Here is a 12,707-nt window from a genome sequence, read left to right on the forward strand (position 1 = left end):
AGTAGTGTGTGTTTGCACTCATGTGCTCACCTCTCAGCAGTTGTTTGATCTCCCGACTGGCCTGTGTGGTGGTGAACTGGTTAACGATGTCCAGGGCAGTTTGACTAAGAGTGTTTCTCACTCCTGCGCTGATGCCACTCTGGATGGAAGCGGAGAAGAAAAAACAGTTAAATCTGCAATGTGAAATTGTGCCACGCTGAGTTCATAGACGGGCTACAGCATGCTGTGCATTCAGTGTCAGTCTGGCTGTGTGTACATGCCTGCTGCTAACATTTGCCGTGTGTGCTGCCCCAGCAATAAACTCATATGAAGATGACAAAAGGATTAAAAAACAAAACAGAGCTGGTTTGAATATTGCATGACAGGTAGGTAGGATGCTAGCCGGTCTGCTACAGTTTTATGTAACAAGCTAACATATCCCACAGGCTTCATCACACAGCTCGGTGGGATGGAAGCCAAGTGCTGAGGTGTAAACTTGCTCAACTGAGGGGAGGGAGGCAGCTTTAACAACAGTTGCTTTTGTAAACACATTAAACAGACAGACAGAGAGAGAGACAGGCAGACAGACTTACATCCAGCAGCAGGCGTACTACCTCCGTCTTCCCACAGAGGGCTGCCTGATGTAGCGCTGTGCCAGACTCGGACTGTCTGTTGATATCTATGCCAGCCTGAATGAGCAACCTGAAGCACAAAATCATATTGACCTTTATTTGAATGTCACCTTCCATAGCATCATATCATCAAAGTGCTTATATAGAATAGTACAACAGAAGTGAAAACAAAAGAGAATTGTAGAAAACCGGTCGTCGTAAATGCAAGTCTGTTGAGATTAGATGAGTAAATCAGGTGGACAGACGGAGGGACTGATTAACAGGTAGACAGAGGCGGTATGGAGACAGACACACACTGAGAGAGGCAGACCGAAAGGACAGGTTTTTCAGACCGTATGACATCGATGTGTCCGTTCTTGGCAGCCAGATGCAGAGGTGACACTCCGTTAGGGTCAGAAGGTTTCGGTTCCAGCATGGCTGCACACATGTTACTGCTGAGCAGGAGCTGGACCACCTAAAAAACAGACAGACGCACAGTGTAAATTATGCAGTCATGTATAATATGGAGTCATTTCTGTTAACAGTCTGCAGTAAAACACGCAGACACACTTGTACACTGCTCCCACTGTGTGGAATCCTCTGCAAAATTTGATTTTAATTAGCATTTAACGCCATGCCTGAGCATTTCCACCTTTGAGCTGCAGTGGACCAATGACATGGATTCAGACAGCCAGGGATTCACATGTAACGTACTTAAGGAACCGATCCCATCACCTTGCAGGGTGAGGCTACGATGGAAACAAGTGGCACCAAAGGCTACATGCAGCTACATATCAGTGTTTTGCAAACTGTTAGCTGTTTTTCAGTTCTGAAAATCTGAGAGCCAAGCTGTAGCCTGCAGTAGCCTTTTTTCCAGGGCACTGTTTTGCCAAAAATCTTATACTGAAGCCCAGTGCTGTCCATTTATCCTGGGGACACAGCGAGTACCAGCCAACATGCTGGTCAGTTTATTTTTCTCATGTTTTATCAGTTGACTGTGTCCAAACAAATATGCAGCGTGCTAGATAATGTTAGCCAAGGTTAGCCTGCCAAGTTAGATGAGAATTCATGTCAAATGCTGACAGGACATTTCGTATGGCTTGGGGGTGTTGACGAAGAAAGTTACGGCAAACATCGCTCAAAACGGTTTGTCACATCGCTCAGCTGCTGGTGAGGTTTGAGTGTTTGATGAGCAGAGTCGAAGCTGCAGGTGGAGGGGTGGGTGGAGACAGATCTGTGCATACTCCATGAAGACAAAGGTGTACAGTTACATCTAACCCACTGTAAGGTGGAAAAAACGTCTAAATATGTAATTTTGATGCACAGAGATGAGTTTTTAGGGGTGATTTTGAATCATTGCTGCAGACACTGCGCGCTCTCTCATCTGGCTGTGGATGTTTTTTTACCTTAGGGCCTACATATGTTAGCCTCATTAATGGTTGGTTGATCTTATTTTTATGGTTTTGGACAGTATATCTCTGTATTTGCAGCACGCTTCTATATCTGGTTGTGCTTTCTCACTTTGCAGAGCTCTTTTTCTAAATGCTCTTTGCATGTGTTTTCTTAATTTGCAGTGTGTTAAGCTCTCAGGGACACCGTTAAGTGAGGCTCTCCGGGTCCCCATAAAGGTTAAATAAAAATGAAGGTGTATCTTTTATAGACTCGCTGTAAGATGGTGTGTTTGTTTGGCTTTCAGTCAAATCTACTCACTCCAACACGTCCGAATTCACAGGCGAGGTCCAATGGCGTTTTCCCAGCTGAGTCTGAGATGCACGGGTTGGACTGGTGTTGTAGCAACATCTCCGACTGTAACACACACACATACACACACACAAATCTTACTGGTGCTTCTGAATTTCAAGGCTTGTAACAACAACTCATCATGCATGCATCATTGGGCACACATAACAGATAAACACACCTCACAAAAACACACACATGGCCAGTAAACACAGACAAACACCTACAGTACACACAAACACGGTTACCCCATCATAGTGTCCATGCTGAGCTGACAGGTGGAGAGGGATCTGTCCTTCATCTGACTGTCCGTTGACTGATGAGCCTGCCTTCAGCAGCATTTTCATTGGTTCAGTCTTCCCCTGCCATGCAGCGTAATGCAGAGGACGCATCCCTACACAAAACACACACACGCACACAAAAACACACAGCCAAAGACAACAGCACAATAAAACACAGACGTACGAGACCCCACAAGCACATGCACACAGACACGTACAAAAAATGAGAATATAAAGACTCATGAATGCATGCAAGTGCACACACTGCAGTATTATTTTTATAGACAGACCGGTTTGCCAGCAGGCAGAAATACTTACGGTTTTCTTAACACATTTTACAGCAGAAACACTGAAATCAGTTATTAAATGCACTACATTACTCCACATTACACAACAAATTAAACCCAAAATAGAGAGCTGAACCAACTGGTCGACTGACAGAATATTAATCACAAACTATCCTGACAATGAATTCATTTTTTAAGTAATTTTTTCTATTAAAAAATCCACCAGTTCTTGCTTCTCACATGTGAAATTTGTTTGTGTTTTTAGTCTTCTGTGATTGTAAACTAAATATCTTTGGGTTTTGGGCTGACAACATGGGCCCTGAGAACTGACAAGCAGATTCATTAATAATGACGACAGTCATTAGTTGCAGCCCTACTTTTTCAAACATTTCTGTACGTCTGTCTTAGTGTAGCAACAGATTTGGGCACAGACTCTCTGTATCCCTCCCGGAAATGCAATCTCATATTGTGGTTGACATGCTTGTGACCCTTTGTGACCATGGAAGTATTGTTTGTGCAAGTATCGTTCTTGGGGGACGTTGCTGACAAACTGCTCTCAGACAAAGGTCAAGACAAGAAATCCTTTATACATTAAATGGCTGAGCAGGACCTAAGACAGCTTTGCAGGAAACTGGACATTGCAGCCAACTCCTGGAGCCACGCAGGAAATGCAAGATGATGCCAAGTTCACCTGAGCACAGCACAAAAATCCACCATTGAATCACTACCAGTGCTTCTAACCAGAAGACATTAAACACCACTTTGGAGCAGTAGCTGCAAGGAGCAGTGAGTATGTTTCACATGGCAGCAGCCCAAGACCCCCAGTCTTGATACCAGCGATGAGCCACATCATCAAGCTGAATAAAGAGGCCCTCCAGGTCTGCTTGGCATGAGGGAGTCCTGACTCAGAAGAGAGGTGCTGGCAGGATAAAGAGGCATAGCCGCTGTAGTAGTAACAGAAGCTAAAACCCGCGTATATGAAGAGATCTGATGGGACATGACTTTCAGGCAGCCTCAAAGAGCTTCTAGAAAGTGTTTTGGTGATTTGCAAAGAGTTAAGAGGACTTCTGCCAGACGGTAAAGGGACAGAGAGACGCTGAACTTGACTTGTTTGAGGATGGCAGGAGAACTCAGTATCTCTTGAGGTAACAGTTCAGCATTAAAGAGGTTTTTTTGGAGGACTGCTGACGTAATATGAGCCCATTTCCTTCCCTGTAGTCCCAGTGGGTTTTTCATTCTGAAATTGAGGGCTCAGTTGTTGAGTTGTTGTGATTAATATGTCCCGTGTGAATTTTAGGAATAGGGTGTGGAGTCTTAGAACAGTGGACCTACTTTTCGTTTTTGCACCAATAAGCCCAATAAAAGTCTCACAGAATGTTGGTCGTCATAACACAATGGGATTTCTGATTTTGGAAATCCCCTCAGCCGTGTTGCCAGGAGTGTTCGGGCAGAGTTGCTGAAAACACAGTCTTCCTTTTCTTCTGGGCAGGATTTCAAGCTCAGGCGCTCAGGCCTGCAGGATGTCCAGGCCAGCGACCTTAAGGTGGCATCGTACACAAGAACATTTTGAAGATGGGTGTGACTGAGTCTGGATGAGGATCAGAACTTTCAAGTCAGAGGAGACGTGTCCTCTTGTCCCATCCGGATGAACAATTAATCTTAAACTGGAGTTTTTTGGCCTTTTGGGGCAGCAGAAACAAGCTGTGAACATACTGACATATTTATGTTGATATGGTTACGTTGCTTGTTTGCTCACCAAACAGACACAGAACAACATTATCATTCGCTTGGAGTCGTGTTTCTGGCCACCTGATGAAAGTAAGTCCAATGCTCACTCTCCCTTTAGCTCTGCAACAAGTCTTATGGGAAATATCTTCCTCTTTAGCTGCTAAATGCTCCACCAGCTAGCATGTTCACTAGCTAGTTGCTAACTTAGTCTGACTGTCATTTGGGGGCTGGCAGGTCATGTGCTGTGGATTAATCAGATGGTGGCTTTGTGGGCACTGGGGGAATGATTTAAGGTTTCCTGCCACCTCCGTGGAGGGATCTCAGTCAGGGGCCACCTGGTAACCTGCCGGTTGCATAACTCTATTTCGGGACACACTGGGCATGACTGACTCGAGTGAGGGGATAGTAGGCCAACATCCTGGAGGGATTATATCTCCCATCTGCCCTGAGATTTCTTCTTCTTCCTTCTGGAATCCTCCAGTATGAGATGGAGATATTTGCTGCTTTGCTTCCACTTGGCTCTCAGTCCTGCAGCCTGGAGCATTCCTCTTCTATTGTCTCTTGTTTGCTGTGCACACAAATCTGTCACGTCTCATAAACACTGTATACTACTTTTATGGCATTTCCCACAAACTCTCTTTTTATTACATAAGATTTTGTTATGGTCACACAGGGAAATGTGCATTTGTTTTCCTGTCTTTTTGTGGTTTTCTGCCCAGCTTTGTGTGTCTTGTGCCTGTTTCGTGGTAACACAGTGAGTTGCGCTGTGTCAACATCTGTGTGTATTTTTACCTTTATGGTCTTTTATATCCACTGCTGCCTGGGCCTCCAACAGCAGAGAGATCAGCTCCTTGTTACCGCTCAGAGCAGCATGGTGCAGCGGTGACAACCTTCACACAGACACAGATTATGTATAAAAATACACATATTCGTAGATGTAGTGTAAAGCCAGAGCATAACTTTGCTGAAATAATCTTCAGCGTAGAGCAGCTCCACCCCTCAGCTCTGTGTGAGAGACAGGAGGGGGCAAATGACCTACTTCCATTAATAAGCAATCTCTCACCCCCGAGCCGAGCGTACACACAGCGCCTCTCTGTGTGTGTGTGTCTAATGGATCCCTGGCGAATATAAGGGCCGGGCCCTGGAGTCAAATCAACGAATCATCAGTCATTACACAAGGAGCTGAGTCCAATTATCTGATTCCAATCAACATAATAAAAAGATCTTTGTTATCTGATGGAGCCAAATGGAACACAATCGCAAACCAAGCATGTGCACACATAAAAAGCTTAACCAATCGTGAGTCTAAATATAGCCAAAATCCATAGTCGTGCATTCAGAGTTGATAAGGGGACATTTCTGAGGAAATTAAGAGCTGGGAAATGCTGGCTTTCCTTTAAGGTAACTGCTTTAGATTTGAGCACTTCAGTCGGCTACATGTTTCAAAGACAGTTAAAATAATACGGTTGATTTCACATTGATGTCAGATTCTTTCCTTTTTTGCTTTCCCCTGTCAGATGCATGATCAAAACTTTTTCTACCGACTACTGGAGGTCAGCTAAACAACATTTTCAGGGGGTGTTAAGTTACTCTTTAGCTTAATATGACAAACTTGTTAGCAAACCTGTTGCTTATTCACACATCCGGGAGGTACAGAGCAACAATACAGTTTGTATAATATCATTTATTTTGAATCATGTTTCCAGGTACGTCCAATATCGACTCCCTTTTTTTAGCTCTGTTTTTGGTCTCCACCAACTCCTGAGGGGAATATCTGGCTCTGCAGCTGTTAAATGCTCCACTAAGTTCACCAGCAAGTCACTAATGTGTCAGTGTGCCATTTAGTGCTGAGCAGTTTTTTACAGTGAAAACAGCTGCTGCTGTGGCCTAAACTACAACAGTGATCCCAAAAAAGTGACAGAATGTGATCATTTGTTTATGTTTTTTGACATATACTCAATTGGAAAGAGGAAAAAAAAATATAATGATACAGCTCATCAACTTGATTTATTATTGTAAATATGTGCTTATTCTGAACAGGCTTTGACAGGGGCAACAAAAGAGTGGGAAAGTTGTTTGTTTCTTCCTTCCAACAACTGCCCTAAATACTAAAGTATTTATATTTTGTAAAGTTGAAAAATTATTTGAGTAAAAATCTGAATTTGAGCAAGATTCAGTGATTTGCCGCTGTTGCTACAGAGCAATGTAATGAGTAACGCTGTTGTTGTTGATGTCAAGAACACAGAAAGAAAGTTAGGAAACAATGAAGGACAGAGGAAAAAAGAACCAGGGACAAACAGAAGATGAGGGAAATAAAAAATAAATAATTATGGCCATATGGAACAATGGCAGGGAGAACGTGAAATAGCTGCAGTCCCTCACCCATCTGCATCCTGGATGTTGACGTTCACCCGCTTTGCTGCTCCGAGGAGCTCTGAGAAAAAAAAACAAGAGGGGGAATAACAAACTCATTACAAAAAACAGCGCACATTTCTGTCTGTTCAGAGATGAATGTCTTCTCGCTTTGTGCATCTAATGTTTCAGGACGTAGAGTTGACAGCTACACTTTTATACCTGTGAGCACTTTAAAACGAGTCTTCACTCCAACAACAACAACGGAGGTCAAGGAAAAGTAACAAGGTAAGAAGAACAAACAGAAGCCAGTCTGGGAAACTCATCAGGAGCTTATAAAAGCTCAAGATGGACTTTTCAACTGTGGAAAATTACATGCATTCACATGCAAAATTACAGCTCGTGTGCTCTGACTTTCCATTTTAATGCTGCCATGTTTGCAAGTGAATCTCAGACACATGTAATCAAAGACATTACTCTCATGCTCCGGCCACACGTGTCTTTGTTTATTCATGCATTTCAGTAGCGTAAGGTTTATTTTGACCTGCGGCAATTAAAATAAATGCATTTAAGGGAATATTCAACCTTTTGGGAAATATGCTTATTTGCTTTCTTTCTGACTCTTAGAGGGAAGGTTGACACAACTCTCGTCTGCACAGTAAGTGATTGTAGTACGTCTGGGTGTGTGTATGTGTCTGTGCATGTGATTATGGACAGTCGGAAAAGATGAAGACTGCAGGAAGAAGCACACAGACGCAAACTCCAACACACACACACACACACACACACACACAAGCTGCTTGTTTGTCTCTCTGCCTTCACTTTTTTTTTTTTTTTTGGTCAAACCCTCATAATCCACAGGCCGTAATCTGTAGCTGCTCTGTAATCTGGGGAAAAGCTTCTCCCTCTCTCTGCAGCTCTATCTGCACTTCATCCCTTCATCCTGCTCTCACACTCTAATTTTCCCTGTAATTTGCTAAAGAGCGCGTGCTGATTGGTAGCTCTGCTGTTTCTGTTTACACTCGTCGGCTGACATCATTCTCCTGCATGTGTGTGTTTGTGCGTGTCTGCGCACGTGTAGGACCCCCCCACGATCCATCTTGGATTAAAAATAAGAACACCCCCCCCCCGCCTGGAAGCAGATGAATCAATGAGTGCAGATATCTGTGTCACCATCAGACTATCAGAGGGCCACATGACCCCCCGACCACAAACTTCTGACAAGGCCGTGACATCAGCACACCCACAATTATTCTGCTGTCTTTTTCTCAGTAGATTAACCTTCTTTTGTGAGACAAAGTCTGGATCGTGGCATTATTTAATAATGCTTCCCTCCTGACCCAAAACCATGATGCATATTTAATCAAATACTCATGCAGCTGACTAAGACGGGGTATCACTCCGCCCTCAAATAATTCATCCTGTTTTTGCTGCAGGAGCCACAGCGATAGCCCTCAAAACAGATTTCCATCTTCAGACTTCATTCATGAGCCTCTGCCTGATTGTATCAGTTTCCTAAATGTGTTATCTCTGGCACAAACTGTTTAAGAGCCTTTCCATGACTTGTGTGTCCTGATGTGTCCTTGGACCAAGGTTCATATTTTTATGATAATTTTAGGCATAACGCTGCGACCGAGCCCCGGTTACCATGGTAACCCCCGGATGTGCCATTCTCGCAGACTGTCAATCACTTGGCTGGGATCACTGTGATGTCGCTCTGTAGCATCTTCCTCAATTTGTTGCTATTTTGGAGTTCATTTGAGCCAAAATCGCGTCGTTCACGTTTAATTTGAAGCCCTTCAGTCTTAATAGAGGGTGCCGACGAGCTGCAGCCTTCAGTGAAACGCTGAATGTTCCCCAAACCTCAGGAGAGGTGAAGAGGAGGGTTCCTCAAGGGTTCTCATTACCAGACGGGTTCTGAAGTCCAGTTTGCATCACCTCTGACTTCGCCTGTCATCATGCATTCAGAGTTTCAGTGTGGCCTAAAACAAATGCCATCGCTGACGTGACTTTTCTCTTTCTGCTTTCACACGATTGCGCACATATGTTACAGTCACTGGACTCAGGGTCACAACATGCCAGAAGTCCACGAATTATGTCACATTTTCACCAAAGGTACCAAATGTTGAGCACTGATTGATATTGCAAATCTTAATGTACTTGAAATGTGTTTTTTTTTTTAGCTGCTCGTTGACTTAAAACGATAATGTCATGGCTCTCATTTAATTAGTTCGAGGAACCAGAAGTTTTCTTACCGAGTCATCACAATTAAAATGGAAATTGTTAACCTTTATTTTTTCCTTTGTTTGTAAACTTTCTGAAATGGACTTATTGGCCTCTGGAGATTTAATGTGTTGCTCATTGCTTTAACACAGACTTTAACTCAGAGGTGAAAAGTCATAAACTGACAAAAGTTACAATTAGTCATTTGACTGATGCTTTTAACCAAAGCTACGTACATATAAATTCATAGACCGATGGTGCAGCATCAGAGGCAGTTTTAGGGGTCAGTATCTTGCCCAAGGATACTTCGGCATGTGGACTGCCGAGGCCAGGGATCGAACCACCGACCTTCTGATTGGCAGATGACCGCTCCACCTCCTGAGCCACTGCCACTCCAGAGTGTCACAGTAAGAGCCAAAGGTTATTCTGTACAGTACAACAAAAACCTAGCTAGGCCCTGGCATTTTAAAGTCATTAAACTGTTTCTTTAAGACCAAAAACAAAATATACAGCACACCCTTTGCTTCTTGTCAGTTTAACCCTTCACCTACATCTCCGCCCATGTGGCTCCCTTTGAAGGAGAGAAACAATTAACGTTAAAAAAAAAAAAAACTTTATCTACACTTCGCCCCTCAGTGTGTTTTCTAAGTGTGAAGCTGGAGGAGTGTTTTGAGGAGGTGATCAGCAGTTCATGAGCAGCACCTGTTCCCACTGCAGTGTGCTACAGCAGCATGTCTTAACTCAGTGTTTCTGCTGGTTTACTGCTGGTCTGTCGCAGTACTCCTGAGCTTAAATACAGTTGTTTACGTGATACAATGAGATTACCAGACCTTTGGACCTCAGTCCATTACAAACCGCTGCTGACTGCCAACAACAAGCCTGTGTTGTTGCACTTCCTTGATCGTCAATACGGGCTGATACATTGAGTAAATTACTTTGGCCCACTTCAGTTTCTTGCTCCAACATAAAGGAGATACAGTTGTGATAAGGATGTTCTCATATCCCTGTCGTCTATCTCTAAAGAGCTTTACTGCAACTGAGCCAAAGATAAGGAAACCATTGCCAAATGGAAAGACGCCTGACTTCGTCTAAGCAGCCGTTGGCTTTTAATGCCATCTATTCATCTAAGTGTACCCGTGACTCGGCATCTCTGACTGATTAAAACTTTAAAAAATCGAGCCAAAACACTGACAGAAGGTGTCTTGAGTTACTCCAGTGATTGCAGTAAGATGATAAAGACTTTTTCTGGTCATCTTCTACAATTTTCTTATTATCAGCAAATCGCATGAAAGACCCAAGTGAACAATGAATTGATTCTTCTAACAGGTATCGTCTGAGGAGCCAAAACCCAACATTTTTTTGGGAGGGTTATTCTTGCCAGGCTGGGGGCACCTTTGAGGTGACCAGAGACTCCAGGAAGTTATGGCTCCTGGCCAAGAAATAGATGGAGCCACCAAAAAGAGGCAAACTGTTAAATGGATTAAACAATTGAAATACTTCTTAATTGTTGAGCTTGAGAGGTGTTGTTAGGTGCATGGACAAAGCCAGGCTAGCCGTTTCCCCTTTCCAGTCTTTGTGCTAAGCTAAGCTAACCGTATGCTAACTCCAGCTACTCATTTATGGCACACACTACAAAGGGGCATCGATCTTCTCATCTCGTTCTGCGCCAATAAAGCGAATAAGAATATTTCCCAAAATGTTGCTTTAATTAGTTGTAGAAGAAGCTCTTCGGTCCCACGGTGATAAAGAGGGACCGTGAAGCGGCGGTGGTCTCACATGGTCCGGCCACCACTTCAGTTCCCTACATCAAACTGTGACATTTTGACAGAGCGAACAGCCTCTTCATCAACTCCCTGTCAGCAGCATCATTAGCATACTGTTAATAATACAGCGCAGTCAGCCACATGACTCACACCTGATGTGTCAAGTGTGTTTCTGTGCACGCTTGCCTATAATTGTGTGTGTGTCTGTGTGTGTGTGTGTGTGTGTGTCTGTGTGTGTCTGTGTGTGTGTGAAGGCAGTGATTCTCCAACAGAGAAACCTGGCTTCCTGTTCAATTATTCAAACATAAACCTTGATCCCCACAGCCAGACACACACTGATGCACACACACACACACACACACACCCTCCACAACTCACCCTTTAACCTCTTTCCATCACTTCCTGCCTCTTTACCTCCCTGCATTCATATCTCCATGCTTCCCTCCTTCTGTCCTGCACACTCTTGCACTTTTTCTCTCCCATTCTAACCCTCCTCCTCACCCTCATCCCCCTCAACCTCTACCCACCTCCCCCTTTCTCTTTGTCAGTGTGCAGTGGACTGAGCACTCAGAGCTGATCTGTTCTGGCATTTGAGGAGAAGCATTTTTCTTTTCCATGGCACTGCTGGAATGTTCAGAGACAAACACACATGAGAGGAAGAGAGGAGGAGAGGAGGAGAGGAGAGAGGGATGGGGAGGAGAAGAGGGAAGAGAGGAGATAAGAGAAGAAAGGGAAGGAGCGGAGAGGAGTAGAGGGGAGGAAATGAGTACAGAGGAAACAAGGGGAGATGAAAGGAATTGAGAGGAGATGAATCAAGAGGAGAGGGGGGGGGAGGAAATAGGCAACACATTCTTCCTCCCAACTCATCACATATGGACGCTTGGTCAGGACCCCTTTTTAAGGCACTGGATACCCTCTTACCGTCATTTTTATCGTTTACAGTTCTGGGGTCAAGTTAGCAATAATGAACAGACATTGTCTGGTTAGACTTTCAAAATAAAGTTTGCTGAGAACAATAAACACAATTAACTTTGTGTAACGGTCACACTTTGGTTAACTTTAGGCAATAAAATTACCGGTTAGGTTAAGGAAAAGATCAGAGTTTGGCTTAAAGTACGTTAGCTACTTCACTTACAACAAAAATCAGCCTTTACTTTCGGTTTCACGCGGAGTGCGAACCCTGGTGTCCTGAGCTTGACCCCTCCAACCGCCCCACCTCCTCCAATTACAGACTTTTCTTGCTTTTTAGACTATGTCATTTGGCGCGTCGCGAGTAAGAAAGACTGCCTACAGATGGACCACCCTGCACCATGAAAAATGATGCTAAAGGGGTCCTGACCAATGTGATGAGTTGGGAGTGAGAATGTGTTGAAATAGGAAGAGAAGAGATGATAGGAGATAAGAGGAGAGGAAACATGAACAGTATGGAAGAGGGAAGACAAGAGAGAAGGAAATGAGTAGAGGACAGGAGAGGAGGCAGGAAAGGGAATAGAAGGAAAGGAGAGGAGAGGAGAGAAGATAAGAGGAAAAGAGGGGACACACTCGGAGAGGACAGACAGGAGAGGAAGGTATGGCATTGGAGAAAATACAAGTGTGGAGGAAACGGGAGGAGAGAGGAAGAAAGTAGGCGAGGAGAGGAGAGAAAACAGAAGGGGAGGCAAGAGGAGGAGAGAAATTCAGAGCAGAGAAATCGAGAGGGGCCCAGTGATGAAATGGTAGAGGAGGAGAGCAGTTTCAAGGCTG

General features: G+C 44.0%; 1 protein-coding gene across 4 annotated transcripts in view; it reads right to left on the bottom strand.

Annotated features, from left to right (window-relative positions):
• LOC143319317 (uncharacterized) overlaps positions 1-12,707 on the bottom strand; it is a 30,795-nt gene that overhangs the window by 16,776 nt on the left and 1,312 nt on the right. For all 4 annotated transcript variants that reach the window (XM_076728184.1, XM_076728183.1, XM_076728187.1 and 1 more), the window contains exons 2-8: positions 7,009-7,060; positions 5,419-5,516; positions 2,579-2,724; positions 2,301-2,396; positions 944-1,065; positions 573-681; positions 31-139 (exon numbers count right to left, since the gene is read on the bottom strand). In XM_076728184.1, the coding sequence (XP_076584299.1) occupies positions 31-139; positions 573-681; positions 944-1,065; positions 2,301-2,396; positions 2,579-2,724; positions 5,419-5,516; positions 7,009-7,060 (732 nt within the window). The remainder of the gene's footprint in view (positions 1-30; positions 140-572; positions 682-943; positions 1,066-2,300; positions 2,397-2,578; positions 2,725-5,418; positions 5,517-7,008; positions 7,061-12,707) is intronic.

The sequence above is a fragment of the Chaetodon auriga genome, chromosome 4 (assembly GCF_051107435.1).
Source record: "Chaetodon auriga isolate fChaAug3 chromosome 4, fChaAug3.hap1, whole genome shotgun sequence".
NCBI classification, from domain to species: Eukaryota; Metazoa; Chordata; class Actinopteri; order Chaetodontiformes; family Chaetodontidae; genus Chaetodon; species Chaetodon auriga.